Source organism: Misgurnus anguillicaudatus, chromosome 12 (genome assembly GCF_027580225.2).
Source record: "Misgurnus anguillicaudatus chromosome 12, ASM2758022v2, whole genome shotgun sequence".
Classification (NCBI taxonomy): domain Eukaryota; kingdom Metazoa; phylum Chordata; class Actinopteri; order Cypriniformes; family Cobitidae; genus Misgurnus; species Misgurnus anguillicaudatus.
Window position 1 is genome coordinate 21,115,233 of NC_073348.2, and position 27,951 is coordinate 21,143,183.

The 27,951-nt window shown below is 37.8% G+C and overlaps 2 protein-coding genes across 4 annotated transcripts in view; one reads left to right on the plus strand and one right to left on the minus strand.

Moving 5' to 3' along the window:
- gnaz (guanine nucleotide binding protein (G protein), alpha z polypeptide) overlaps window positions 1–23,677 on the minus strand; it is a 74,335-nt gene extending 50,658 nt beyond the window's left edge. Inside the window, exons 1-3 of one of the 2 annotated variants that reach the window (XM_073874110.1) lie at window positions 23,418–23,677; window positions 23,205–23,329; window positions 12,308–12,343 (exon numbers count right to left, since the gene is read on the minus strand). The gene's annotated coding sequence lies outside the window, so the exon portion shown is untranslated. Of the gene's footprint in view, window positions 1–6,969; window positions 7,496–12,307; window positions 12,344–23,204; window positions 23,330–23,417 lie in introns of those variants that run through there. The other variant, XM_055208815.2, reaches the window with a different exon arrangement.
- A 719-nt stretch (window positions 23,678–24,396) lies between these two features.
- sppl3 (signal peptide peptidase 3) overlaps window positions 24,397–27,951 on the plus strand; it is a 41,386-nt gene continuing 37,831 nt past the window's right edge. Inside the window, exon 1 of one of the 2 annotated variants that reach the window (XM_073874111.1) lies at window positions 24,397–24,911. In XM_073874111.1, the coding sequence (XP_073730212.1) occupies window positions 24,889–24,911 (23 nt within the window). In that variant the 5' untranslated portion in view covers window positions 24,397–24,888. The remainder of the gene's footprint in view (window positions 24,912–27,951) is intronic. The other variant, XM_055208814.2, reaches the window with a different exon arrangement.

Below are 27,951 nucleotides of genomic sequence, written 5' to 3' on the forward strand. Positions count from 1 at the left end.
AACAAAGGGCCTCTGTCACATGTTTCCATAAAACAAGGGCCTGGTCACCTCCCGACCCCAAACTTGTCAGAGTGTCTGTTTTTCCATGCGCTCACTTAGAAAAAGCCCTTTCAGTTCACTTCACCCAGTACTCTAATTTCAACCCATATATGTCAAGTCTTGCACAATACGCATGCTGCATTTTTTCAATATGATATCACTTAAAGGGAAACTCCTGCTGAAACACGAGTATTACTTGTCATGACTCCGATGATCAATTAGATATAGTAATTATTTAAAAGCTTCATGAACTGATTTTTATATTTTATTTAAAAAGATGTCTGTTTGCAATGATAGCTTAAAAAACAATTTAGACGTAATGGCATTAAATAACTGTTTCAAACAGGTTTATTATACACCAGTGAGGCCCGGTGACTTCTTTTTTCAAGGGCGTACGATGCGAAGTTCGTCACAACATTTATGTAGCCCGTCATGTGTGTGGTTCGCAATTTTAAAATATGTGTTCTGCGCGTTGAGCGATCCTACGTGCATCACGTGTTTTGTCAAAATAAGTGCCTGCTGCAGACGCGTCTAAAGGGTTTATAATAAAAGACGCACTCGTGTTTGCCATATACTCGCATAATCTCATGCGTAATCAGAGTTTACTGTTAAGTTAGCGTGTTTTTTTTGTCTCTTTTATCATAAATGGTTTTGACGAATGTGCAGCAGGCACTTATTTTGACAAGACACATGGTGCACATGGTTCACATGACGCAACAAACACATATTTTGAAAACACGAGCAACACACATGACACTCCGAACACATATTTTGAATTTGCGCCCATCGGAAGAAGAGGCACAAGCCACACAGTTATACACTCCATTTATCTGCCATTGAGACAAATAGGTCATTCCACCCCAACTTTACTGTAAAATAATTTTGAATTTACAATACAAATTTTCTTGACTAGTGAGGAGTTGGCATAAATAAATAAATAAAAATTTTTATTTTTATAATTAATAGCAAATTCTAAATAGAATTTATAAGTAATTTTCAATGTTTTTTTTTTACTTTTTAAGTGTAAATGTTCCACCACTAGTTAACTCTTGACTTTTTAAAGAGAAAAATAGTCATGCTGCGAATGATGTAATATATGAAAATCATCTAATACTGATGAAACATGCATAAAAACACTTGACTTATAACTTTCTTATTGTGGTTTATAGTGACATGTTCGTAAGCATGTTTGAACTGTGGAAACCACCTTTTCTTTTAGTGATGTAAGAGATCTGGTTGATGCAGACACCTTTAGAAAAGTATTATATAGGTCACTGCAAAAAAGGTCAAGAGACCTAAACCAAAAATGCATGACTGTTGTACTAAGCGTTAGCCTTTAGAAACTGTATCCTCAATGGCAGATGTGTGATTCGCCCAAAGCATTAATAAACAGCTGGCTTTCAGTGCATATAAGGTCACGATGAGGTGTTTTGCCAAAAACTATTATTCAATTTGTATATTTTGGCATTTTTCTCTCAAGAATGTTCCTATCACTGTTAAGCTGTGACTAAATGTTTTTCCTTCACATATTTACAGCATGACAAATGTCTTATTTGTTATTCTTACAGAGTATTGGAAATCGTTAGCCTATTTTCATTCATTATGTGGCGACTCGTGTTGTGTGGTTCGGCTAATATAAGCTAATATAAAACCACGTGTTGGTGGTTCAATCCAAATCGTATAAATAAATCGTGTTATATCAGTAAATTCCTTCTGAATTCAACTGACATCTGTGCATATACAAACTTTGCCATGGCAGCGGCAGGCTCAGGTATTTTTATGCCTAAAAATGTGACCTGAATGCATAACAATCACCGCTTTGACGGTCTTGTTTACGGCACGCTCTCTCATTTACGTGCCACTTGGAAATCAAAGTCCTGTTATTGCAGGTTGCGCTTGCCCCTATACTGTGACAGTTTTATTTTTAACCATCATTCTCTAAGCTTTCGTCTTTTTCAGCAACAATTGACACAGTAGGTGTGGTTGAATACCACTGATTTAGCTGTGCATGATTATCCACGCACCCTTAGGAGCAATATCAAAATGTGGGTAAGCTTCACACAAGAGCCATCATTTCAGATGACAGCACATGATGTACGAATATGATCTGGTACTTAGCTGATGTTGCACAACCATACTGCAGTTTGGTCAGTTTGTGGTTTGGAGGGGGATGGAAGTGTTGGCAGTATCTTCACCAATGTTGGGTAAGTTACCAAGTACATCTTCAAACATGTAACTAGATTACTGTACAAATTACTCTCTCCAAAAATCCTATTTAGTAAATGATACAAAGATAAGCTTGAAACTGCTTGAATAAATCATATAAAAGTACATCAATTCTGCTCACACTTTTAAAGGTCCAATTCTCACTATTATACCTTTGCCTCAATATACCAAATTATTGATTATTTATACTTAGCAAAGTCGTTGTTAAGTTTAAGTATTGGTAAGAATTGGGTAGGATTAAGGTTGTAAAATAAGGTTTTGCAAAATAAGGCATTAATGTGTGCTTTTTAAGTATTAATAAACTGAAAATATCTCAGTAATATTAATGCTAATAAACAACCAGTTAATAGTGAGAACTGAAAACTACACTAGAGTAGCATTATTCTTATTCACTAAACAAAATATTCAAAGTAAGAAGGATAATATAACCTTTCCCGGACAGGGTTAAATTAGTCCAGGAGTAGGCCTTAATTATATTAAAACATTAAGGTGGTCTTTACAAACAAACCCTACAAAAAACAATACTGGTGTGCATCTCGAGACAAAACATGGCACTAATATATGTTAAGATACATCAGTGCAAGATGTTTTTAAATTAAGAAAACTCAAACGTGCATTTTAGTCTGGGACAAGGATAAGCCCTATCTGGGAAACCGTCCAGAAATGTTGATGTTAAATCCACTATTGTATATTGTCGCTGTCCGATGAAAACCACGTATGTCCATTTTGCCGATTTTTATATGTTTCGACGGATTGAATGTCCAGGTTCATTTCCGTATACAGTATGCTTCACATATAAAAGGCCAATGAAAAGTTGTGAAATCATGTCATCTGATTTTCACGTACATGCATTTGGTGTCAAAGCTGTCAATTACGCCGCGTATCTCCCGCCCGGTGTAAGCATCTCGCTGGTCTAGTGAAGTTTCATCGAAGCTCAGCACTGGATAGCCTAATAAACATAACCTGGTGACACAATGACTTTCCTTCATCGAGGTAAACGTTTCCCCCTGATGCCAGACGTACGTCTAGGAGTGACAAAATTATGGTAGGACTGTGCAAACAAAGTATCTGTCTAGCATTACCATGTCAGTGTATTGAATCATTGTCGCTTCATAGTTTGCAAGAGACATTCAATACATTTATAATTAATATTAAATAAACTAAGCGTATTTAATAAACTAAGACATAGGCTATTTAATAAACTGAGCGTATTCATTTGTCAATATGAAATGCGACTTGGCCATTCTAATTAATGATCGGAAGAACGCATATCAACCACCGTTACTGTAAAATATGCACGTATGTCCATTTAAACTCAATTTTGGTCAAATGTGGATTATATTATTACACTGGCAAGAATATGGTTACATGTAAAGATGCCGTACCAAGTATGACAACGCTACATTCAACTGCTTTTGAAATACGGTGTTTTATTCACTTCCTGAAAAGTAACCGTTTTGGACATACGTGAGTTTCATCGGGCAGCAACGATATATATAATTATATATAATTACAGTCCATACACAGTATTTTGTTCAATTACATCAGAAGTAACTGTAAAAATAAGAGTAATCCCTTACTTTACTTTTCAAGGGAAAGTAATTAAATTAAAGTAACTACTTAGCAACTAGTTACACCCAATACTGATCTTCACAAATTCTGTTTTTTATCTTTGTGTGTACCAAAGCATCTTTACTGTATTAGTACACTGCAAAAACAATGACTTTTAGGGCTGTCACAATGATTAAATCATTGTCTCATCGCGATTGTTTGACCTCATCGCAATGATTTCAGATCACCGCAATGATTGCACATCTCTCTAAAAAACACAAGAGGGAGCTGCAGCGCATGTATAAACGAAACTGTATTAGATGGTGGTCCTTAACTGACAGTGCAACGTGATGCATTGCAAAGCCATTAAATACATTATTGTACTAATATGACCTTAGTAGGATTGGCTACTATTTAATGCCTGTTCTGGTAAAGTACGTTTATTTTGATTGCATTTTTATTTGCAGTTATTTTTCAGACACATTATTGTGTTTATTTCTTACGAAGAATTTTCAGATTTTGAAAGATATATATGTGTGAAGAACAAGCAAAACATGTATGAGAAGTAAATGTCGAAGCAATAAATCAGACAATTAATCGTCATAATCGGCAAAGTCCTAAAACAGGCAATTCATCGTCACAATCGTCCGAATTTATTAAACAATTAACCGTCAGCCAAATTTCTTAACGGTGACAGCCCTAATGACTTTCTTACTTAGGATTTTTGTCTTGTTTTCAGAAATATTTTAAATTCTTAAATCAAGATGTATTTTCTTCATGAGAAAAAAAGTGTAGTTTTCAGATCAAAAATATACAATTTAAGTCAATTTGTGCTTAAAACAAGCAAAAACATCTGCCAATGGGGTGAGAAAAAAATCTAGAAATAAGTTTACTTTTTTCTTAAACATTTATTTCAAGAAACAAGCAGCTATTGTTGCTTGTTTTAAGCACGAATTGACATAAATTGTTGGTCTACAAACTACATTTCTTTTCTAAGGTCATTTTGCTTATCAAGAAAATACATCTTAATTTAAAAAAAATTCAGATATTTCTTGTTTTTACAGTGTAGGCAATACCTAAGGGCTCTGCATTGAGGTAGGCTATATTTCACCAGCATAAGTGCCAGAAGTCTCCAGTGGAAAACTTAATTGCTCAATGTTTCCTGTTTATAACAGAATCATATTTCATGTTATATGATTGTGTTATAATATTATTATAGCTCAACAACAAGAATTTATTAAGTTCTAAGTTACGTTATGTAACATTATTTATTTAAACACCTGTAAGTATGATTCAGATGTTTTTCAATGACAACTGTTGAAATACAGCAGGCCTATAGCCTATCATATATTACCCTTAATTAATGTGGGTAATATATGACCCTGTTTGTGAAAACCCAGTTAAAGTCGTTTTTGTGATTTACTGTTGTTAACATAATATCATCCTACATAACGTAACGTCAAGTACGTTGTGTGACAAATATAACCTTGGTGTCTTTTATATTGACTGAGTAAGATTGAAATCAATGTAAAATCAATGACTGAAATCAAACGTTGATGCTCCTATTCTCATAATTAGATTATGAGACATAAGCCTTAATTTCATAATATTAGAGGAATTTGATTATTAGGACATTTCAGTTAATATAGAAATCTCTGACATTTGTTTGTAGCCCCCCCCCCCACCATACACAGTTTGACATTTGGAGATACTGATATCTCTTTGGATACTCTATCTGAGGTCTCAGTTTATCTCCCAAAAACAAATGGTAACACTTTACGATAAAATTATATTTGTTTACATTAATGCTTCAGCTAACATGAACTAACAATGAACATTTATTTATTTATTAATCTCAGTTCATGTTAATTTCAGCATTTATAAAATCAAAAGTTGATGAATAACGCAAACAAATACATTGGCATTGACTAACACCGAGTAATAACTGCTGATAAACTATATTGCTAATTGTTAGTTTGTGTAAGATAATGCATTAACTAACAAATACAACCTTGTAAAGTGTTACCAAATATTTATGTCATCATTTCGCTCGTGCATCTGTATGACTGTCTGTCTTATACAGAACATAAGAATTTTGATGTTGAAAGTTAACGATGCTCTTTATCCATTAAGAGCGAATGGTGACCGAGGCAGTCACTCACATTCTGCCTAACATCTCCTATTGTGTCCGTGCAAGAAATTCATATCACGGACAGGAAAAATGATTCATTTTAGTGAGGCTATCGCTTTAAGCAAAATGCTTTCCATTTAATGCTGCCTAGGAGACGTCGCTTAATAAGAAATCAATTGTGAAATTTCTTTCCTATGCTTCCTCCGGCCTCCCCGTCTCTTTTCCTTTGTTGTAGCAATCTTTATTACAATATATATTTCAAATGTCATTCTCCCTGTTCTTTGTACCGCATCAACCTCCACCCACTGCCGTACTATCTCTCCACCATTATGCCCCCCACCCCGTCCACCTAACCCCTCCCTGTGCAGGTCTCCTTGCACACAACACACGCTTTCATCAGTCTACACCACCCTCTGCTGCCCTATTAACAATCCCAGGAATTTTAGTTAGTGCAAAAATGCTTCATATGACACGAACGGGGTGGGGTGGGCCACGGGGGGACCACGATTCTAAGCGTGCACGCTTCTCACACACGATGGAGAGTCAATGTGTCGCTGTTTCACGTACAGGCAAAGATCAACAGGAGTACGGCCGAATGTTGAATGACGATGCGGGCCGTTCGCTAAATGCGGGGTGTGAGCTTCATTCAGCTTCTCCAGCCACAGAGAAGTGTGGCATAAACATGCTACACCTAGCAACATGCTGTACTACAGATAAACATCAATAATATGTGTTTATCACATATGCAACACCACATATGGGGTGTGTGCCGAAGAAACCAAGTGTCAACTGTCCAATCCAGTACTCCAGAGAGCTGGTTTAGCATCATCCCCAAGCATCACCTCACAGAGATGGAGGAAAATACCATCCTGCTAGTCTGGATGCTGAACGGCGCTCAGCGCCTTCACCTTCCCAATCCATAAACAAACCCAAGGGCACCAAAAGAGCATTTAGCCTTGGTGTGAAAACACAAATAAGGGTTTGTAAAAAAAATATTGGCGTAAAACAAAGTGCTTCCTTACCGTGTCACCGTTTGCTGTCCATTCACCAGCAACACTGCAGACAAACATTCGCCTTGATGGCAAGGAGGGAGCGCACAATCCTTCCCTTTAGTCCTGTAACACGGACATCCTTAGATCTGTCTGGATCTCTTCTCGCACACGCACCCATTCACAAGCGCTCTTTCGTCGGTATTGCTCTCGCCTCCTCTGATAATTGTCAGTGTGCTATTTCCCCTCTTGCTAGCTCCGAGGCAGTTAAGAGACACTGCAGCGATGGGGGAGGAGGGCGTGTGTGCGTATGTATGTGTGCTTGTGTTCAAGTGTGTCCGTCCGTGAGCGAGGGAGCATGAGAGCTACGGAGGGAGGAGTCAGTGGGTACAGAAGAAGAGAGGAGAGGGGAAAACAGCTAGGCTTAAATCCAGAGGAAAACGGAGAATGCAGGAAGCCAAATAGGCTTCAATTCCTGCAATAAAGCGAAAACAAGCAGAAGGGTTATTTCTGTGAACGCAAGATATGATCGCGTAAACAGATGCTCCTCAACAGCGGGGTTGGTTGCGATTTCATTGAAAACTGCTCGCAGGAAAACAAAAGAGAGAGAGAGAGAGCTATAGGGAAGGGACCAAATGACTAAGGGACAGGGAGGGGGTTGGATAATGCTTTAATATGTTGCTTCTCTGCCAACTGTTTCTGTGACAGAAGGGCCACTTCCTCTACAGCTATTGGTTCTCTGCATGTACCGATAGATGTGCTGACAAATAAAATATACAGCAATGGCTGGTGGGCGATTAGAGCACGCCCCCACCCCGCCACAAAACATCCCCGCCTGTTCCCTGTCGTCTGCCTCACCCCAGGCAACTGAGGACCACGTCCAGCGCATCTGCGACGTGCATCCCAAACAACACCTGACATAAACAAACATATATATCCTGTGAAACTGAGCTCAGATCTAAATTAAAAACATCTGAACAAGCTATATACGATCTCCAGGATTATATATGAGGCCTGAAAGATCATATATATATATATATATATGATCTCCACAATTATACATATGGTCTCCAGTGTCATAAACATGGTCTCCAGGATTATATATGAAGCATATAGTACACACAAACACACCCACACACATATATATGTACAGTGAGGAAAATAAATATTTGAACACCCTGCTGTTTTGCAAGTTCTCTCAATTAGAAATCATGGAGGGGTCTGAAATTGTCATTGTAGGTGCATGTCCACTGTGAGAGACATAATCTAAATAAAAATCCAGAAATCACAATGTATGATTTTTTAACTATTTATTTGTATGATACAGCTGCAAATGAGTATTTGAACACCTGTCTATCAGCTAGATTTCTGACCCTCAAAGACTGCCTTTAAAATGTCCACCTCCACTCCATTTATTATCCTAAATTAGATGCACCTGTTTGAGGTCTTTAGCTGCATAAAGTCACCTGTCCACCCCATGCAATCAGTAAGAATCCAACTACTAACATGTCCAAAAGAGCTGCCCAAAAAACACTAGAGACAAAATTGTACACCTCCACAAGGCTGGAAAGGGCTACGGGGAAATTGCCAAGCAGCTTGGTAAAAAAAGGTCCACTGTTGGAGCAATCATTAGAAAATGGAAGAAGCTAAACATGACTGTCAATCTCCCTCTGACTGGGGCTCCATGCAAGATCTCACCTCGTGAGGTCTCAATGATCCTAAGAAAGGTGAGAAATCAGCCCAGACCTACACGGGAGGAGCTGGTCAATGACCCGAAAAGAGCTGGGACAACCGTTTCCAAGGTTACTGTTGGTAATACACTAAGACGTCATGGTTTGAAATCATGCATGGCACGGAAGGTTCCCCTGCTTAAACCAGCACATGTCCAGGCCCGTCTTAAGTTTGCCAATGACCATTTGGATGATCCAGAGTAGTCATGGGAGAAAGTCATGTGGTCAGATGAGACCAAAATAGAACTTTTTGGTCATAATTCCACTAAACGTGTTTGGAGGAAGAAGAATGATGAGTAACATCCCAAGAACACAATTCCTAATGTGAAGCATGGGGGTGGTAGCATCATGCTTTGGGGGTGTTGTTCTGGAACAACCTCCTTCCCTCAGTTAGAGCATTGAAGATGGGTCGAGGCTGGGTCTTCCAACATGACAATGACCTGAAGCACACAGCCAGGATAACCAAGAAGTGGCTCTGTAAGAAGCATATCAAGGTCCAGACCTAAACCCAATAGATAATTTTTAGAGGGAGCTCAAACTCCCTTTTTCTCAGTGACAGGCCAGAAACCTGACTGAACTAGAGAAGATCTGTGTGGAGGAGTATGCCAAAATCCCTCCTGCAGTGTGTGCAAACCTGGTGAAAAACTGGAAACGTTTGACCTCAGTATTTGCAAACAAAGGCTACTGTACCAAATATTAACATTGACTTTTTCAGGTGTTCAAATACTTATTTGCAGCTGTATCATACAAATAAATAGTTAAATCATACATTGTGAATCCTGGATTTTTTTTTTTTTGATTATGTCTCTCACAGTGGACATGCACCTATGATGACAATTTCAGACCACTCCATGATTTCCAAGTGGGAGAACTTGGAAAATAGCATGGTGTTCTAATACTTATTTTCCTCACTGTATACACGATCTCCACGATTATATATAAGGTCTCCAAAGTCATTAACATGGTCTCCAGGATTATATAAGGCCTCCAGAGTTATATGGGCTCCAGGATTATATATGAGGCCTCCAAGGTTATATATACACGGTCTCCATAATTGTATATAAGGTCTCTAGAGTCATATACTGTATACGTCTCCAGGATAATATATAAGGTCTCTAGGATTATATATAAGGTCCCTACAGTCATATACTGTATATGGTCTCCAGGATTATATATAAGGTCTCTAGGATTATATATAAGGTCCCTAGAGTCATATACTGTATACAGTCGTCATGATTATATATAAGGTCTCTAGGATTACGTATAAGGTCCCTAGAGTCATATACTGTATACTGTCTCCAGGAGTACATATGAAGTCTTCAGAGTTATATTTAAGGTTTCCAGGATTGAGGCACATAAGTGTATTTGAATTGCCCTGAACTAGACATCAATGGGGTTCAGTAAAATAACCCTTTCTTTTCCTAATATTGTTCTTGGGTCCAGGTTCGATACATATTTAGCCAAAAAATAAACCAAAACCTTATTCAGCAGCAGTATGTGCAGCAGTTTGGATTAATGAACAAACTCTGACACAGATCCTATCAGATTTTGCGGCTGCGACGATTACCTTACAGCAACATAAAAAAATTGGACCATCAAATTGTAATTTTGTAAATTAATGAGCAAGTAATTATTATGGTTAATACAAAAATGAACAACTTAATGGTGATTATGCAAAATAAGTACACAAATCACGCTGAGATCTATTAGTCTGTTATTATCTGACACTATGCGAAGATTAATTTGCAGGCTTCTGCAACATTTAAATACATATTTTAAATATATTTGTATAATGCAAAGTTTCAGAAATAACACTGGAGAGTCTTTCTATTCTAGACAACCATCAAAACTGTAAGATTTGCCTTCACATGCAGCATGTTAAGGTATCACAAGCACATTCCTGTAAGATGGCAAATAAATCAATTGTCAATAAGTATACAGTATGCTTATAATTTATAATACCAAAAAGCATACAATTGTATTAAACTCTTGATTTGTTTACGCTGCAACATTACCACCCTAATCCATTTGAGTGGGATTGAAATTACAAGTGTGCAACTCTAATGATCATACAACAGGGCCTAATCACTGCAAATGGGTCTTAAGCGACCTTAGAGCTTAAAATTAAGTCTAAATGTTTTGCAGCCAGCCAGCTTCATGATGCCGCACTTGTTCACTTGCATTCTGGGTGAGATTTTGTGGTACATATATCTATAAACAGCTCTCCTGTGGGAGTGATGTATGCACAGTCTGTCCAAGCAAGAAAGAGTCTGGCACATGAAAAATGCTTGATGACCATGATATCACAAAACAAAAAAAGTGTTGCATTGGCTCCAGCATCTCCATAAAATAGCAAGAAACATCCTTTATGTCAATTAACTGTAAAAGAAGAAGCATCTAGGCGTAATTACAGCTCTTCGTTTGATCTCACAAAGCATAATTATTCACACGGGACACATTTTGGTGTATTTGTGCTGTCTTCTATTACAAATAAAGAGACATTTTATGCCTAAATTTCTTGTGCATTAACGTGATGCGTTTCTAAATGAATTTGTGTGCATAGATTTGACTAAAGGTCCAGTTCGGATTCTGTTTCAGCACCATTCAAGATATGTTTTCGACACATAATAACCACACAACCCTAATAAACCTGTGGTTCTGCTGTGTGCAAGACAGATGTAGGGTTGTGCTGCATGGGTTTCAAGGAAATAGATTTCACAAATGCAAAACACGACCTCAGGCTTGTGTGCGTCTTATCAAGATCATGCAGAGCAAAGAGCGACATTGAGAAATATGTGTTGTGTTGTTCTCACCATTCAATGTTTGCGTAGTGATTGTGAAGTTATTCCGGCCAAAAAACAGATGCTGGATTGAGTAATGATCGCTAACAGAGAAAAATGCTTAGTGCGGCGTCCAAGGCTTCCTGTCATTGCGCCATCCGTTATGAATTAGCAAAATTTACAGTTAAAAGCCAATAGTGCAATATGAAGGACATGCATAGCCATGCCAATGCATGTGTTTAAATCCTAGCGAACAAACCGATCAAATGTATACCACGATTGCACTGAATCTGACTTTAAGTTTCTGCCAAATGCATTAATCGTTTCTGTAATGCACCCCGTGAAAAATAATAGATAGCTCCAGTCTACGCTTGTACTATTGTTGTTATGTCAGGCTGTTCAAGCAAACTGAACAGCTTTATTTCAAGTACATATGAGTATTTTAACATCCAAAAAGTGACACATTTCAGCTTTAATTGCCCATCATTACGACTTTCCCTAACCTTCTGTCTCGTTCTCCATCTTCCCACTCTCCCTTTCTGTCTGTCTGCGTGCTTCTCTCGCTGCATCCTGTCTCTCTAATCCGTAATCCTGTGAAAATCGCTCAGGCGAAACAGGGCGGCTTTGATCAGGCTCTTATATCAACGGTGGATTCGGTGTCAGCTCACCCGGATTCCACAGAACCCTGGAGCCCCGGCAGAGGAGCTCCTGACAGCAGTTTACCAACGCCCAGACACCACCATCCCTTGGGCCCGCAATGTCTTTGGGTGATGTGCAATACTGAATTTGTGTAATTCACCACTGGATTTTTTATGAATGCATCCTAAGGGATTAGGATAGTTAGAATAAAAATTTACTCACCTTTTGTCATTTGAAACCCATATGACTTTCTTTCTTCTGCAAAACATAAAATTACATAATTAAAAGACATTAAATGCATTAAATCAGCAATTTGTAGCGCTTTCACAAAGTTTTTTATTTTAAAAAGTTATTCAGCAAGTAAAGGGAGAGTGGGGCACAACCTAATGCTTTTTTACTTTGGCTCTATCATTCAAAAAATATTTAAGTTAGATTAATCATTTTTTTACACAATCAACACGCACATCTCTGCTACAAATGAACAATTAAAGTTTGTTTGTGGGACCTACCGTTATTGTACAATTACACCGAAAGCGACAGAAGTGCCAACGTTACAACTTACCCTTAAAGGATAAGTCCATTTTCTTAAAAGAAAAATCTGATAATTTACTCACCACCATGTCATCCAAAATGTTGAAGTCTTTCTTTGTTCAGTTGAGAAGAAATTATGTTTTTTGAGGAAAACATTGCAGGATTTTTCTAATTTTAATGGACTTTAATAGAGCCCAACATTTAATACTTAACTCAACACTTAACAGTTTTTTTCAACAGAGTTTCAAAGGACTATAAACGATCCCAATCGAGGCATAAGGGTCTTATCTAGCAAAACGATTGTCATTTTTGATCATAAAAATAACAAATATACACTTTTAAAGCACAACTTCTCATCTAGGTCCGGTCGTGATGCGCCAGCGTGACCCCACGCAATACGTCATGATTCAAGAGGTCACAGAAGACGGAACGCGAAACTCCGCCCCAGTGTTTACAAGTGTGTTGAAAGAGGACCGTTCCTACGTTGTTGTATGTCAACTGATACTAATTAATGTCTTTGTGGCAGTTTATTGCTTAAAATGGTCCGCAAATGTGCGTTTTATATATGTAACACGTGACCTCCCTACGTCACTACGCATTTACGTTAGGTCGCGCTGGACCGGACCCAGACGAAAAGTTGTGGTCCAAAAGTACTTTTTTTTTTTTCTTGTCAAAAAATGACAATCGTTTCGCTAGATAAGACCCTTATGCCTCGTTTGGGATTGTTTATAGTCCTTTGAAACTCTGTTGAAAAAAACTGTTAAGTGTTGAGTTAACTATTAAATGTTGGGCTCCATTAAAGTCTATTAAAATGAGAAAAATCCTGCAATGTTTTCCTCAAAAAACATTATTTCTTCTCGACTAAACAAAGAAAGACTTCGACATTTTAGATGACATGGTGGTGAGTAAATTATCTGGATTTTTCTTTTAAGAAAATGGACTAATCCTTTAAGGGCTCGTTATAGTCGTGCATAGGTCCTACGGCATAGCCGCGACGGCGTAGGTTCCGCGTCGGTTTTCATTTATACTTTTACGTCGTCCTCCGCGTCGACGTGCAAACACACGCGCAAACCGCTGGTGGGCAGTATCCACACGTGTAACCCCAGTAGCAGCGCGACCGTCAGAGAAGAAGTAGCTTGGCAAGTTAACCCACAAACGAAGAAGAAACAACAACTTGTTGTGTATAATTTGAGAAGACCAGCAATGATGGAAGTAAATAAACAGCGACTTTTGTTGCAGTTTCAGTTAAATCACTCCTCAACTTGGCTCATCTTTGTTTTCACCGTCGCAAACGGAAATACCTATGACACAGTTTTTTTACCTGATGGGAGGGGTTCTGGTGGACCAATCACAGCGCGTGCGGTCCACGTAGAACTGACACGCTGTTAAAATTTTTGCGAGGTGCACGTCAGGCTACGCACAGGCTACAGATAGCCTACGGCGTAGAGGTTACGCACGACTATAAATCGGGCTTTAATTGTAACAAACAGAGGGTTTGTTGTAACACCTGGTAGAAAATTTATTTTAAACACAAATAATTCAATAAAATTCAGTCTATATACTTAAGGTGGATATTGTTTATATACGTGCCTATACTAGATAGATATCCACACATTCATCCATCCATGATCCTTCATCTAACCATTCTTGTATTATGCATCAATGCATATAAACACATTTTTTTAAAGGACTGCACAAATAAGACAAAATCATAATTGTGAGTTATTTCCCCTGATATTGTATTAACAGTTATCATTTTGATAACTAGTTTTAATTTTATTATCATTGTATACTGGAGGCTTAGTTGTAACACTGTGTTACAGCTAACCCCGCTGTTTAAAAATGTTTTCAATCCCAGCTATCAGTTACTAAGAGTTGCTGACATGTTTCAAAATGGTGGTATGTTTTAGGTACCAAGACAGTGATTAAAATAATATAAGGTTGGATTTGGTGACTTACACACCCAACTCAGAAATCGAAAAAAGAAGAAATTTACTTTTATGCCTCCAAAACACTCTTTGTTCAATATCTTAAAGGTGCAGTGTGTAAATTCTAGCGGCATCTAGTGGTGAGATTGTGAATTGCAACCAACGGCTCAGTCCACTGCTCACCCCTTGCTTTTGAAACACATAGAGAAGCTACTGTAGCCACCGCCGGACAAACAGGTCATCATTGGAGACAACTTAGTAAAAAAAGTTTGTCCGTTAAGGGCTTCTGTAGAAACATGGCGGCCCAAAATGGCGACTTCCGTGTAAGGGGGCTCTCGGTGTATGTAGATAAAAACGTCTCATTCTAAGGTAATAAACACATAACGGTTCATCGAAAGGTCTTTATACACCCCTGATAATATAGTTTTATATATTATTTTGCATTTCTGTCAAAAAATCCTTCTAAAAATTTCACACTGCACCTTTAACCAAAACATATCCAAACTATTCACAATTTGACAGATCATCTTCTGACAGTAAGAGAAAATTATCAAAACCTCAGATTGCTCGGCCCTGTAGAAATATGTAAAGTAGCTGCGTTACAATTAACCCCGCGTTAGTTTGTTACAAAACTGTCTTCGTACTATACCCCGATTCAAAATGGTATCAAAGTGATTTATGATATTTGACTTCAGCACACGTAAAGAAAAATGCACTAAATAGCACTAAAAACTCGTAATTATAGGGGAACCCTTTTAAGTGCTATATAGCACCTATAAAGCACATATGAAGAACCATACGGGGGAAATATAGCACCAGATATGTTTCTATATAGCAAAATAGGGTTCTACACAGGTACTACATAGGTGCTATATGGCACTTAAAGTGGTTCCCCTATGATTGGCTTAAGTTAGCACCCTCTTCTATACGCTACATTATTAATACGCTCACTTGTAAAGTTTATTCATAGCCGCTGTATTTTGCTACTTATGTTGTCTGTCGATTTTTTGTGTTTCCCCTGCATCTATTAATGTAAAGCTGCTTCGAAACAATTACCAATTGTGAAAAGCGCTATATAAATAAAATTTAATTACGAGCAAGTGAACTACTTTTAGTGCTATTTGCACCGTTTGTTTTAAGAGTGATATAGTAAGCAGTGCTCTGACATATGGTGCAGACACACTTTCGCCAACGAAAGTCCAAATCCTGGCTCAAGGTCCTTTGCCAGTCCCATACCCCTCTCTCCACCCTGTACTTTCCTGTCATTTCCTTGCATACTATTAAATAAAGGCAAAAATGCACCCCCAACGTATTAAAAGAGGTGGTGTAGTCCGATTTGTGAAAAGTTTCTTTAGGAGAAAAGCAAGCATGTAAATGTGTGAATCGTTGTATTTACTCAATCGGATGCAAAAAATACCTTGTGCACATGCACAGAAGAATTGTGCTTAAAGGAAAACATCACAGTCCCTCAATAATTTACTATGTTTTTACCTCAACTGAATGAATTAATACATATCTATCTTATTTCAATGCGTGCACTTTTAATCTTTGTACAGTGCTTTGTGAATCTGTTAGCATTTAGCTTAGCCCCATTCATTCCTTAGGATCCAAACAGGGATGAATTTAGAAGCCACCAAACACTTCCATGTTTTCCCTATTTAAAGACTGTTACATGAGTAGTTACATGAGTGGCACAAAATAAAACTTTTGTTTGGAGCCATAGGAATGAATGGGGCTCGGCTAAATGCTAACATATTCAAGAAACGCTGTACAAAGATTAAAAGTGAAATATATATAAAAGATGAAAAGTGAAAACATAGTAAAATATTGAAAAACGGTGGGGTTTTCCTTAAAGTTCAAGTCTTATATTTACGCATCACGATTCGCATCACAGAAACATGCAATAGCAAAGCAATGGCAACGCGCATCATTAAATAACGTGTGAAACTTGGCGCTGTGCACACGTTTTCCCGAGTTCAGATTTGGGCTACCGTTTAAACTGCTTAATGAAGATGAAAGGATTTTGTCTCTTAGTTATTGGTATTTGGGCTGTGAATAGTCATTGCTTTTGGGCTAGTTTTGAATGTCAGTTGGGATGGTATTGATACACGAATCTGGCAACCCTGGCTGTGTAAACTGTATCACTGTATCAATCAGATTAAATTCAGTAAGATTGACAAAATTTTGAGCATGTAAACATGATATCAATCTTTGACATGATCTTATTCAAAATTAAAGAATAAAGATATCAAGCTTATATTTTCACTGAATGTGCTTTATAATATGTATGATTTTATCGCAAAAATGACTTTAGCTGGGTTTTCACAGACTGAATCACATTTATGTTTATAAGATGCTGATTTCTTTTATAAAACAAAAGATCGTGGTAAGAGACAAATTCAGTTCAGGTAGAATTGCTATAGACATAAATTAAAATAGTATATTTTTAAACCAAAATCTTTCAATACAATACAGTATGTTTGGTCATAACCTCATTTGACCTTGGCTTTAGTTGCGATGTGCCGTGTTTGTGTTTTGGCATTGGCGCTAGACTGAAACCCTCTGAGTGTCTGGTGCTGAGTGCCGTTTTTCACCCACGGGATGTAGACTTTCCACTTCCTGCACAGTGTTATCAAAATACCATGATTGGTATCCATTTGACACAGACAGAAACTTTACACTTAAATGAACTTGGTCCAAGGGCTTGTAGTGTAGCCATCACAAAGCAGCAGGTGCCAGATTTTATGTATTACTGTCAGAGTGCGTAATGGCAAACGGAATGACAATGACGATGGTAGAAGTGGTGTGCTTACTCGCTTTGTTATACATATATACATGTTTAAAGGAGACATTTCACAAGACTTTTTTTAAGATGCAAATCTTAAAAATAATTATCTGGTGTCCCCGGAGTACGTATGTAAAGTTCTAGCTAAAAATTGCCGCTTTTCAGGTGTGAATAAAAATGTGCCATTTTTGGGTGTGTCCTTTTAAATGTAATTGAGCTGATCTCTGCACTAAATGGCAGTGGCGTTTTTGGATAGTGCAGATTAAGGGGTGGTATTATCCCCTTCTGACATCACAAAGGGAGCCAAATTTTAATTACCTATTTTTCACATGCTTGCAGGGAATCCCAAAACAAAGTTACTGGGTTGTTTTTATTTAACATTTTTTAGGATGATACATTGATTATAGCACTTAAACATGGAAAAAGTCAAATTTTCATGATATGCCCCCTATAATATAAGCAATATCGAGTTGTTGTTGTGTTTTTTATTAAGAATAATAATAAACCCATCATTCAATCAGCACTTTAAATGCAAGAAGAGCCGGTTTCTCAGCTTGGGACCATAGACTTTAAAAAAAGATGGACGTAGTGACATCAAGATCGTTTTTGAAGCTTGCCTGCCATTGCCATCTTGGCCACGTGTCACCGCGCATCTCTCGCGGATTTCCGAAAATGGGTAAAAAGGCGGGACGACACGTGGGTGAAGCTGAGGTGACTGGTTGCTGAAACCATACCCGCCTAGCTTGACTCTAGTGACAGCAGTGGCTGTTCAACCGTCACTCAAGTGGCCACGCCCTTAATTATGCAGAAGTTTAAGGCTTAATATCATTTAAATGGATGATTTACAAAAAAATTCACCCACCTCACAGCTGTCATTAGGGATGTAACGATTAATCGTGTGTCCCATTAAAAATGCCTGTCTTGTGCGTGTACTACGGCATTTGGTCAGTAGGAAGTCATTACAAGTCTTTTATAACGTACATTTAAAAAAGCAACACTGGTTAAACAAAATCATTCAAAATATTTGTTATTATCATGAAAATACCTGAAACAATTTGAACAACAGCGATATACATATTACTGTAGACATTTCCTGGAATATAGCGTTTTAACGCTACTTCTTCTGTGGCACAAAGGGAGTTTCTGCATGAGAGCGCCCCCTGGCATTCGGATGTGCAGGGATTTCACCGTAATTCATTCAAATTAATTCATTGAGAAAACGCGCATTTGCACGGTTAATCGTTACATCCCTAGTTGTCATGAAGGGCAAAATTAGCTATATAGACAAAAAACACTTTTTGTACCAGGCTGTAAACACATTATTTTTTACTGTAAAGTTGGCCATTTTAACATGGGGGGGGGTCTATGGGAATTAACTCCCAGCCTCTAGCGGCCCATCAATGAATTGCAGTTTAAGTTCCTTCCGTATTGGATTCATCAGAGAGATCAGAAGGTTGCCCCTCGCTTGGGACTGGCTCAAGCACTTACCTAAAACAATTGTTGCCTTCGCATTGGACGTGAATTCCTAAGCGATTTAACGCAACTTACACAAGCGCTGCATTTACACAATTGCCTCCAATTAACAAGTGAAAGTAAAATGCCCAAGGCTGCATGCACATTTATATGCCCCTTCCACCTGGTGATACCGGTATTACCGGGTTTGTCACATGCTGATTAACTGGTGGGAAAATTCAGTCACCGCAACATCACTATTTTATATTAAAAGTCCCAGTGATGTTTTCATAAATTACATTCATGGGCCTTTTTTTCTTGTTTTATAGGACCTTAAAGGGGGGATTTAAAGCTATTTCATACATTCTGACTTATTAACACTGTTTAAGAGTTGGATTCCTCAAGCTAAACATAGGCAAAGTGCTAAAAAGAAGTTGGACCTATGACAATGAGTATTTCTGTGCCGAATGTATTTCGCTAAGGTTCGTACAAGTTTCGGAAAGTTTTTTCGAACATAAAAGATTCATACATAACAATCCTGGTTTATTTCTTTTATGGGCAATTTAAGTGCAGGAAGAATGGCGGACGTCCTTACATGGGCACTTTAACCGGAATAGGGCACGCACACACCAACCAAGACCTGACACACTTATCCTAGTCCCAGACTAAAATGCATCTTTGAGCTGACTTAATTAAAAAATAATAATACTTGCACTGACATATCTTCACATACCAGTACCAATTTTTATGATGCATAACCTAAAAATGATAACCTAAAATTGCCATTACAAATAACTGCTGTTATAAGTGAAACCATTTCATTCTAAGATGACTTATCCATATTCATTACTAAGGGGCAGTTTCCCTACTAAACATTAATCCAGGACTAGGCCTTATATTAGGACTTTTAAAGCAAAACTATGTAGCTTTTTTACCTTTAAATAATGTCTCTAAAATTATTTCAGTGATATAACAACTTTTAACTGGACAAATTGTACTGTTGCTGCAACCTGAGCAGCCTCATAGCTGCTACAAGTACACTCTGAAAGTGGCGGTGGAGGGTAGGCAACACAGCCCCGCCCCTCCCCCTGCCTGCAGAAGAGTGTCTGATACCAGGCACTGTTGTGCTTTTCAACCACATGGGGGAGCTGTAAGTCCTTTTAACATGGAAACTACATAGTGTTGCTTTAAGTAGTTTTTTCAAAAACTAAACTTACAAAAAACAATACTGGTGTGCATCTGGCATTAATATAATAAGATATGTTGTTGCAAGGTGTTTTTAAGTTAAGGCAGCTCAAACATGAATTTTAATCTGGGACTAGGGTAAACCCTGTCTGGGAAACCGCCCCTATGTACTTAATGAACACATGGCTTATATAACACACATAATATTTGGCATGTATATTTATGATAAGGATATGGGCTCCCCCATCCGAGTCTGGTTCCTTTCAAGATTTGTTCATTGTTTACATGTACATGCACACTGACCCCCAAGTATTTCCTATACTTTACCTTTTTGACACTTAAGCCACGCTTAAATATTTTATTGCATTGAAGAAACTATAAATCCTCCAGCCATCCTATGGTGTAGGCTATATGAAGATGCCTTGAGGGTGATTTTAATTTTAGGGGGTGAACTATTCCTTTAACATTTCAAAAAGAAAACATCAATGAAATAATCTACTGCAAAATGCATGAAAGTCGCATCAACAGTTCAAATTCATGCCTATCAGTAACAGCGGTGACTCATAAAGCAGTTGCATGAGAAATGTAATCAGGTGTTTTGTATCAGCAAGCGTGCATGAGAATTAATGTAAACCAGCTGTGCGCAGGAAGTACATCATCTGATAGTGAACCACCTAGATGAGCTTTTCTATCTCTCTTTGCTATTTCAGCAAACTAATAGTGATCAGATCCTTTCCACATTTTTAAAGGCTTAGACACTTTTCTGACATCCGCTTATGCCTAATGGCTATTGGTGCAGTGAAGCTTCATTAGTTCTCTTACTGGCAGACGGCTATAAAGGAATTCATTGCAATTTAAGCTTTGATACATACGGGTGCACCCCCACACCTTGATCTAGATTTCACATTTCTCATTACCTTAACAAGTACTTTCGGTTCCTGCTGCTTTAACCCCTTGCGCACCTTAAGTCAGACATCTGTGTTATGTTAGAGAGTAGATGTATGGTAAATATTTATCAGGATAAATACATTGCAGCCAACAGAAACTATTTTTGATTCCGTCTACTCACTAACATAATGCAGTTGATATTTCTTATATTCATTTTAGTCACCAACCCATTTCTCACAAGATTTGTCCTTCACGGGTGTGCCATCTAGTGGTTAGAAATGATAATGTGACTAGACGACATGCTTTTAAAAGGGACATGCCATGAAAATCTGACTTTTTCCATGTTTAAGTGCTTTTATCAACCTAGAAAATGTGAAAAAGATCAACCCAGTAACTTAGTTTTGGTAAACAATTCTCCACAAGAATGTGAAAAAATAGGTAATTGAAATTTGGCTCCCCTGGTGATGTCAGAAGGGGATAATGTCGTCCCTTTATCTGCACTATCCAACCACGCCACTGCCATTTAATACAGAGATCAGCTCATTTGCATGTTAAAGACAAACCCAAAACAGCACATTTTTGCACACACCTACAAAGTGACAATTTTAAAATGCTATAATAAATTATCTATATGATATTTTGAACTAAAAATTCACAAATGTACTCTGGGGACACCGAAGATTTATTTGACATCTTAAAAAAGTATTGTGTAATGTCCCCTTTAATAAATTTAGTGCTGAAAATAATTTGTAAATTGTGTTTGCTAAATAAGCTGTGCTATTTGACTGCTGTCAATTGTACTAGGCAGACCAAAGAGTCAAATAGCTTTAGGCAGATACACTCGTAGTTCAAGTCTTTGAACTCCATCTCTGTTCATTTGCATGAAGTTAAACTCTACCCAATGTGGTTGCATCGCCAACAGTCACTCGTGTTGCCTATTGTTATTGTAAATAAACAAAATACTCTGCTGCAAATGATTTACACTGCATAAGGAATGCATGATATTGCTCATACTTTAGGTTAGAGATTTATACATACCTGTAACCCAAAGTACTGAAACTGCAACGTCTGCTCTGTTTGTGACATAGACATGAATGAAATATAAAACTGGGTGGCGCTTGTTGAGGCCTAATGAAGTATACACTGAAATAAGAAATACAAATTATTACATTTTATTCAGAATGAGAGCTGTAGATATTAAAGAAAATATTTTTTACTCTGACTATTAGGCAATCACCTAGCAACCATACAGAACTTCACTGTCATCTAGAAATTACCATCAACACCTTGCACAATGCCATGGCAACCACCCCAACACAAATTTTTACAAAAAAAAGAGCAAAAATCCAAGATAATAGTTTTTTTTTTATAATAATGGCTATGCAGAGTTCAAGGTCATAATATCAGCAGGACTCAGATCAGATACAAATCTGCTTCTGATATCATACATGAGAACGAGTGAATAATTAACCGTGGGCGGTTTCTCTTCGTAAAGGAACTGTTGTGGTTACAAGGACAGATTGGGAATAATCTCTGGGAACAACGACTCCTTACAGGTTTTTATAATCCCAGACTGAAGCCCCCATGGGGATTTATCTGAGTCCTCTCTACTCCTTATCCACAAAGACCCTGTCATAGAGGTCTTCTACACTGATGTGCCCTCTCCTGTAGTTTTGGCTGTGGTATTAGCAGGAGATTGTCATTGTATCCTCTTATTGTTAAAGCACTTATAATTTCCCACATGTTCAATGTTTTAGGAAAGGAATGCCTTAATTGCCGTGCCATCTGTTTAGTATAATCTCTGTCATTCATGACCCAAATAACAGGCTAGTTAAAACTAAACCAACACATTGACAGAGACTCCACATTCAACATTATGCTTATGTTTTTAGTAGCTGTATCTGTACAGTAGCTGTAGCTTGGTTGGTAGAAGTTTGCGTTATGGGTTCGATGCCCAGGTAGCACAATATAATAATAAGAAATCTATACCTTGAATGCAATGTTTGAAAGATGCATAAATATTGTATGCAGAGAGGGCACAGGTCTAAAAACAGAGTGGAAAATTTAGTATTTTTAATGAAACCCAGAGAAAATTGTTATATTCTGCTGCACATTTTTTTTGTGATACATAAAAACCATATAATACAGTGAATAAAACTAGGAACAATTCCAATAGTTGAAACTAATAAAGTTACTTATAAACTTGAAACAATTAGATATTTTCGTACTTTAAGTTATGATGACTTTTATAACAATGCGTCAATGCCATATATTTAGTATAGGGTTTAATTTACTAATCATTGAAGTAAAAGTTTACTCAAAAATGTTAATTTTGTCATTATTTACTCACCCTTATAACAATCTCAACCCATATTTTTGGGAACATAAAAGGAAATGTTTTGCAGTGTCGTCACTCGTTTTCCACGTGACTTTCCTTTCCAAATACCAGTTTATTGCGTAGTCTCTTATGTAAAACTGCAAGAGATAAAGAATACGCATAAATTGACTATTAAACTGGTATGCGTGACAAAAACATTGTATTTAAAGACTTCTGATACGATACCGTTGTATGACAACTTGACAGCATTTACTTTGAACCTTGTATGTAAAACAACCGCCTAAAGATTTCTTAAAATTTCTCTCAAATGTTCTTATTACGATAGCAATTGCACGCAGTTGCTTTAATCTAAAAACATGAACCCATTTTTTATACATTGCAGATAACTTTGTAATTTTTACAGAAATAAATAAAAAACGCCTTAAATTTATTTAAATTATGTTTAACTGGTACGCAGGCCTCGTGTAATTTCTCTCGCCCTTGCATGCGCGTGCACGAGCAAGAGGGCACGTGAGTTTTTAGCCAATCAGGGGTGAGAAAACTGGACTTTAAAAACGTGACTTTTATTGCGTTAAAACAGCTTAAAACATACTATGACTGAAAATCGGAACATTCAGAAAAGTCAGAGTCACGACAAAAAAAAAACAAAACAAAAAAACGAGGGCGAGTCATTTTGGGATGACCTGTACTTGGTTGAAAATATTCGATATTAAGCGTATTATATTAATTTTAGAAAGATTTAAAAATATACATTCATAAAAGACAAAAACCTCAAACTATTAATAAAAAAGTATTTAATGTGTTTTTTTATTTTCAAAACAAAATGAAGAAAAATACTTTATGCAGTTATTTGTATTGCTAGGAAAATACCATACAGATAAAAACAATTAGGCTCGCTGCAAACCATTTTTCTCACATTTGTAATGACTTTAAATGATATATATAAACACTTTGGAATACAAAAAAAAACACTAAAAACAGGCAAAGCTCTGAGATTTATGTGAATATTTATTTATTTATTATTATTTTTTTCTGGCAGCTAATGTTATTATGTAACTATGTAACACCTCTTGTACTTCTTGTACTCTTGTACTCTTGTAGCACTGAATTAATGCATCAGGTTGTATGACATGACATATTTTACACACAGCCTCAGCAAACTAAAGACTGCAATACTGCATGTCACCTACTGGCAGAGCCTGTCCCTTCATCTCAAGCTCGCGAACGCGCATTTCTTTGGCAGGAGCGACAGTCGCGCGCTCCCGTTCGTTCGCCATAGAAAACAAAGCTATCCGTGCGCTTCCATTACAGCTAGCGAGGCAAATACAGCACATCTCTTTCGCACTCTCTCTGCATGTAAACCCAAGATGGGTTTGCAGCTCGTCTGAGGGCCTTTAATAGTGAGGCCTGTTTTGAGGTCGATGAGACGGACGGACGTTCAGCCGACGTCAACGAAACGGTGCTTTCATTTTTTGCGGACCGCTTTTGTTTCTTAGCGCGGCTAGCAGCAAAGCTCCGATCTTTGTATTTACCGTCGCGAGCCGCTGAAGGAAAACCCATCGCCATGTTGTTATCGGAACGGGCTCAGTGAAGAAGGCGACACCGCGAGCGCGTGGAGGAGATCATCTCGTCGTTTGAGCCAAACCTGTGCCGAACCTGAGCCCTCGACCGCCGACTGCCTGACTGACTGACTGACATGGCGGAGCAGAGCTACTCATGGTGGGTGCCAAAAAATATCAGCATTCACACACAAAACACCGTCATTCAGAACGCTTTGACACACATTTCACGACTGTCAGCGTCTTTGAAAGTATTTATTTACCTCAGTTTTGCGTTTAACGCGAGGATATTTTTACTCCTGTCGAGGCTCAAGGCGTATTTTGGTTCCAGTGTATCCCATTAGCTCTCATACATACGCGTTTAGTGTTTTAATTTGAAGCAACGTTAAACCAAACACGTAATTTTTTATAAATTTGACCTTATAAATAATTTAAAATGCTTAAGTTGTTTATGGTCTTTTTCTGTCGTGTGTTGTGTTTGATTGTAACATGTCTTTTTTATTAGCAACAAAGAGAAATGCGGTGCGCTAGCGAGCTAACATGACCATTATAATATGAAGCGGTGTTATATCAATGCGTTGCTGTTTTAATACATCGTTTTTTATGGTTTATAAACAGAATCAGTTACTTATTTTACTATCGTTTAATCGTGCGTTTGTTCATGGTTTAGCTTATTAGCTGCACTAATCCTGTCTTTAAAGAAGAGATCTGTGTACTGTGTATATGCAAGACAAGGGCTGTGTCTCAAAACCCAGGGAGCTGTCGATCAAGGCAGTTGTAGACACTTTAGAAACGTTTTAAACGCGGATACTATGCCCTGAAATGTAGTTTAGGTAGGCAGCTCAGTGTGGTTTTGGACACCCAACAATGTTGTGTAAACAATATAATCAGCTCAGTGTGATTTCCTCTTTTTAACTCTTAGGTTTACCTCACACATGCCATTTATAGATCTTTTCTAAATCGACCATATGCCTCATTGTTCAACTTTGTAGGTCTCTTGGTCAAAAATCTGTATAGAAAAAGAAATTGTAGAGAAAATATTAGGAAACATGTCTTGTTTTTAGTGTGTGACACATTAAGAATTGAACCTTCAGGTTTTCATCATTTACTCACTCTCATGTTGTTACAATCTTGTTTAAATGTCTTTGTTCTCATGCACACAAAATAACATTTTGAGGACCGTTTGTAACTAAACCAATCAGAGGCCCCATTGGCTTCCATAGTAGGAAAAGAACACTGTGGAGGTCAATGGGGCCTCTGATTAGTTGGGGTCAAACATTCTTCAAAATATCCAGCTTTGTGTTCATCAGAAAAAAGACATTTAAACAGGTTTGTAACAACATGAGTGAGTAAATGATCACAGAATTTTAACATTTTTGGTGAACTATCCCTTTGTGATTTAAAGAGTACACAATTGGTTTATGGTTTGCAAATTAGTTTTCAAAGCTTACATCCATAGAACAGGGTTACTACAATGTATTGATCTGGTTTCATCGGACACACGTGCATTGTCGCGGTAACGCGTCTGGGTGGAACTTAACTTTCAATCTATGTTTAATGGTCTGGTTAGTGGCTAAACTGAACTCTGGAACAAGTAAGGGAGGTTTTGTAGCCGATCTGTTTTTAAAGGATAACACCAATGTTTTTCAATATTTTACTATGTTCTTACCTCAACTTAGACGAATTAATACATACCTATTTTTTTAAATGCGTGCACTTTATCTTTGTACAGCGTGTCGTAAATGTGTTAGCATTTAGCCTAGCCCCATTCATTCCTAAAGCCCAGAATACACTGCAGGTTTTTTGCCCTCTTATAAGATCATTAACTTATCACACTGTACGACATGGATCGTTTAAACTCGGGTAGGACAGGCATGTAGACTGTACGATGATGACACGGAAGCTTCGGCGGCAGCGTCACACGTTGCGCAACGTCACCTGCATGCGCTCGTGGTAAACAAATACCAGTACGCAGGTCGTAGCAGCAAACACACTGTGCGATGATCATGCCGAATTTCTGACACTGTCAGAAAACTATCGTAGGCTATCTTTGGACGCAAGACCGGAAAAACGGCCGTCTTTGAACCTCTCTCACTGTACGACATACGATCACAGATGAAGAGCCACGATATCAAAAAACGCGGCGATTGTTTCACGATGGCAATCTTTCGTCTGGGACAGCCAATAATCGTGCAGTGTATCCCAGGCTTTAGGTTCCAAACAGGGATGAATTTAGAAGCCACCAAACACTTCCATGTTCTCCCTGCATGCGTCCCCGCAGCTTCCCAGTATACTCCCTGCGGCTAAACACGGATTGACACTATATACAAAACAAATTATTTCTTATGTCTAACAGGCCGTCAGGGCAGCACTGATTTGGCGACATTTACAGTACATTAAAACATTAGGATAGGTGAAGAAAAGTAACCGGTCCACTATTGCAAACACAGTTTAGAACAAACAACAAGACAACAAAGAACAGGAATCAAACATTATGGTAACAAACATGCACTGTCCGCGCGGCCTCAAATTTTGGGCTGCACGCGGGCAGTCCGCGCGTCCGACCGCGGACCCTCCTGATGACGAAAATGACGCCATGCGGACGGCGCGCATACACGGAAGTCCCTAGTATACTTTTGGCTTAACAAGTAAAAAGCATAATCAAACCCTTTATTCCTTTAGTGTGCACGTCTAAAATACATACGATCCTCTGCACGCGCTTCTCCCAACTCTGCTTTTCACGAGTACCTGCTTGCTCTTGTGCTCAGCAGAAAAGCGCAAACACAAGTCATTTAATAAAATAACCTAGACATTGTTTTAGTGTTTCTTTTTTCTCTTTCTTCATTTAGTAACTTAAATATGTGAGAAGGAAAATATATTTGAGTGATTTCTGATCGATTTGACACGTCTATTTGAAGAGAATATGATGAAAGAGACTTTTGATTATTGTAAAAACGGATAGACGACTAAATGCAGTGGTAAGATCTGTTATCCTAAAGGGAATTAAATGTTTATTCCTTTACAATAAATATCTGTTTCTATATTGTGTTGAAGTCACTGGTTATTTATGTATTTGATAAAATGCAATGTTATCTAAATACAATGTGTGATCTGTTGAGGTGTTTTTATTCAAAATAACCTGCGTTATAATACATTCATATAATATTTCAGTAATAGAATAATTGAATTATTCTAAAGTT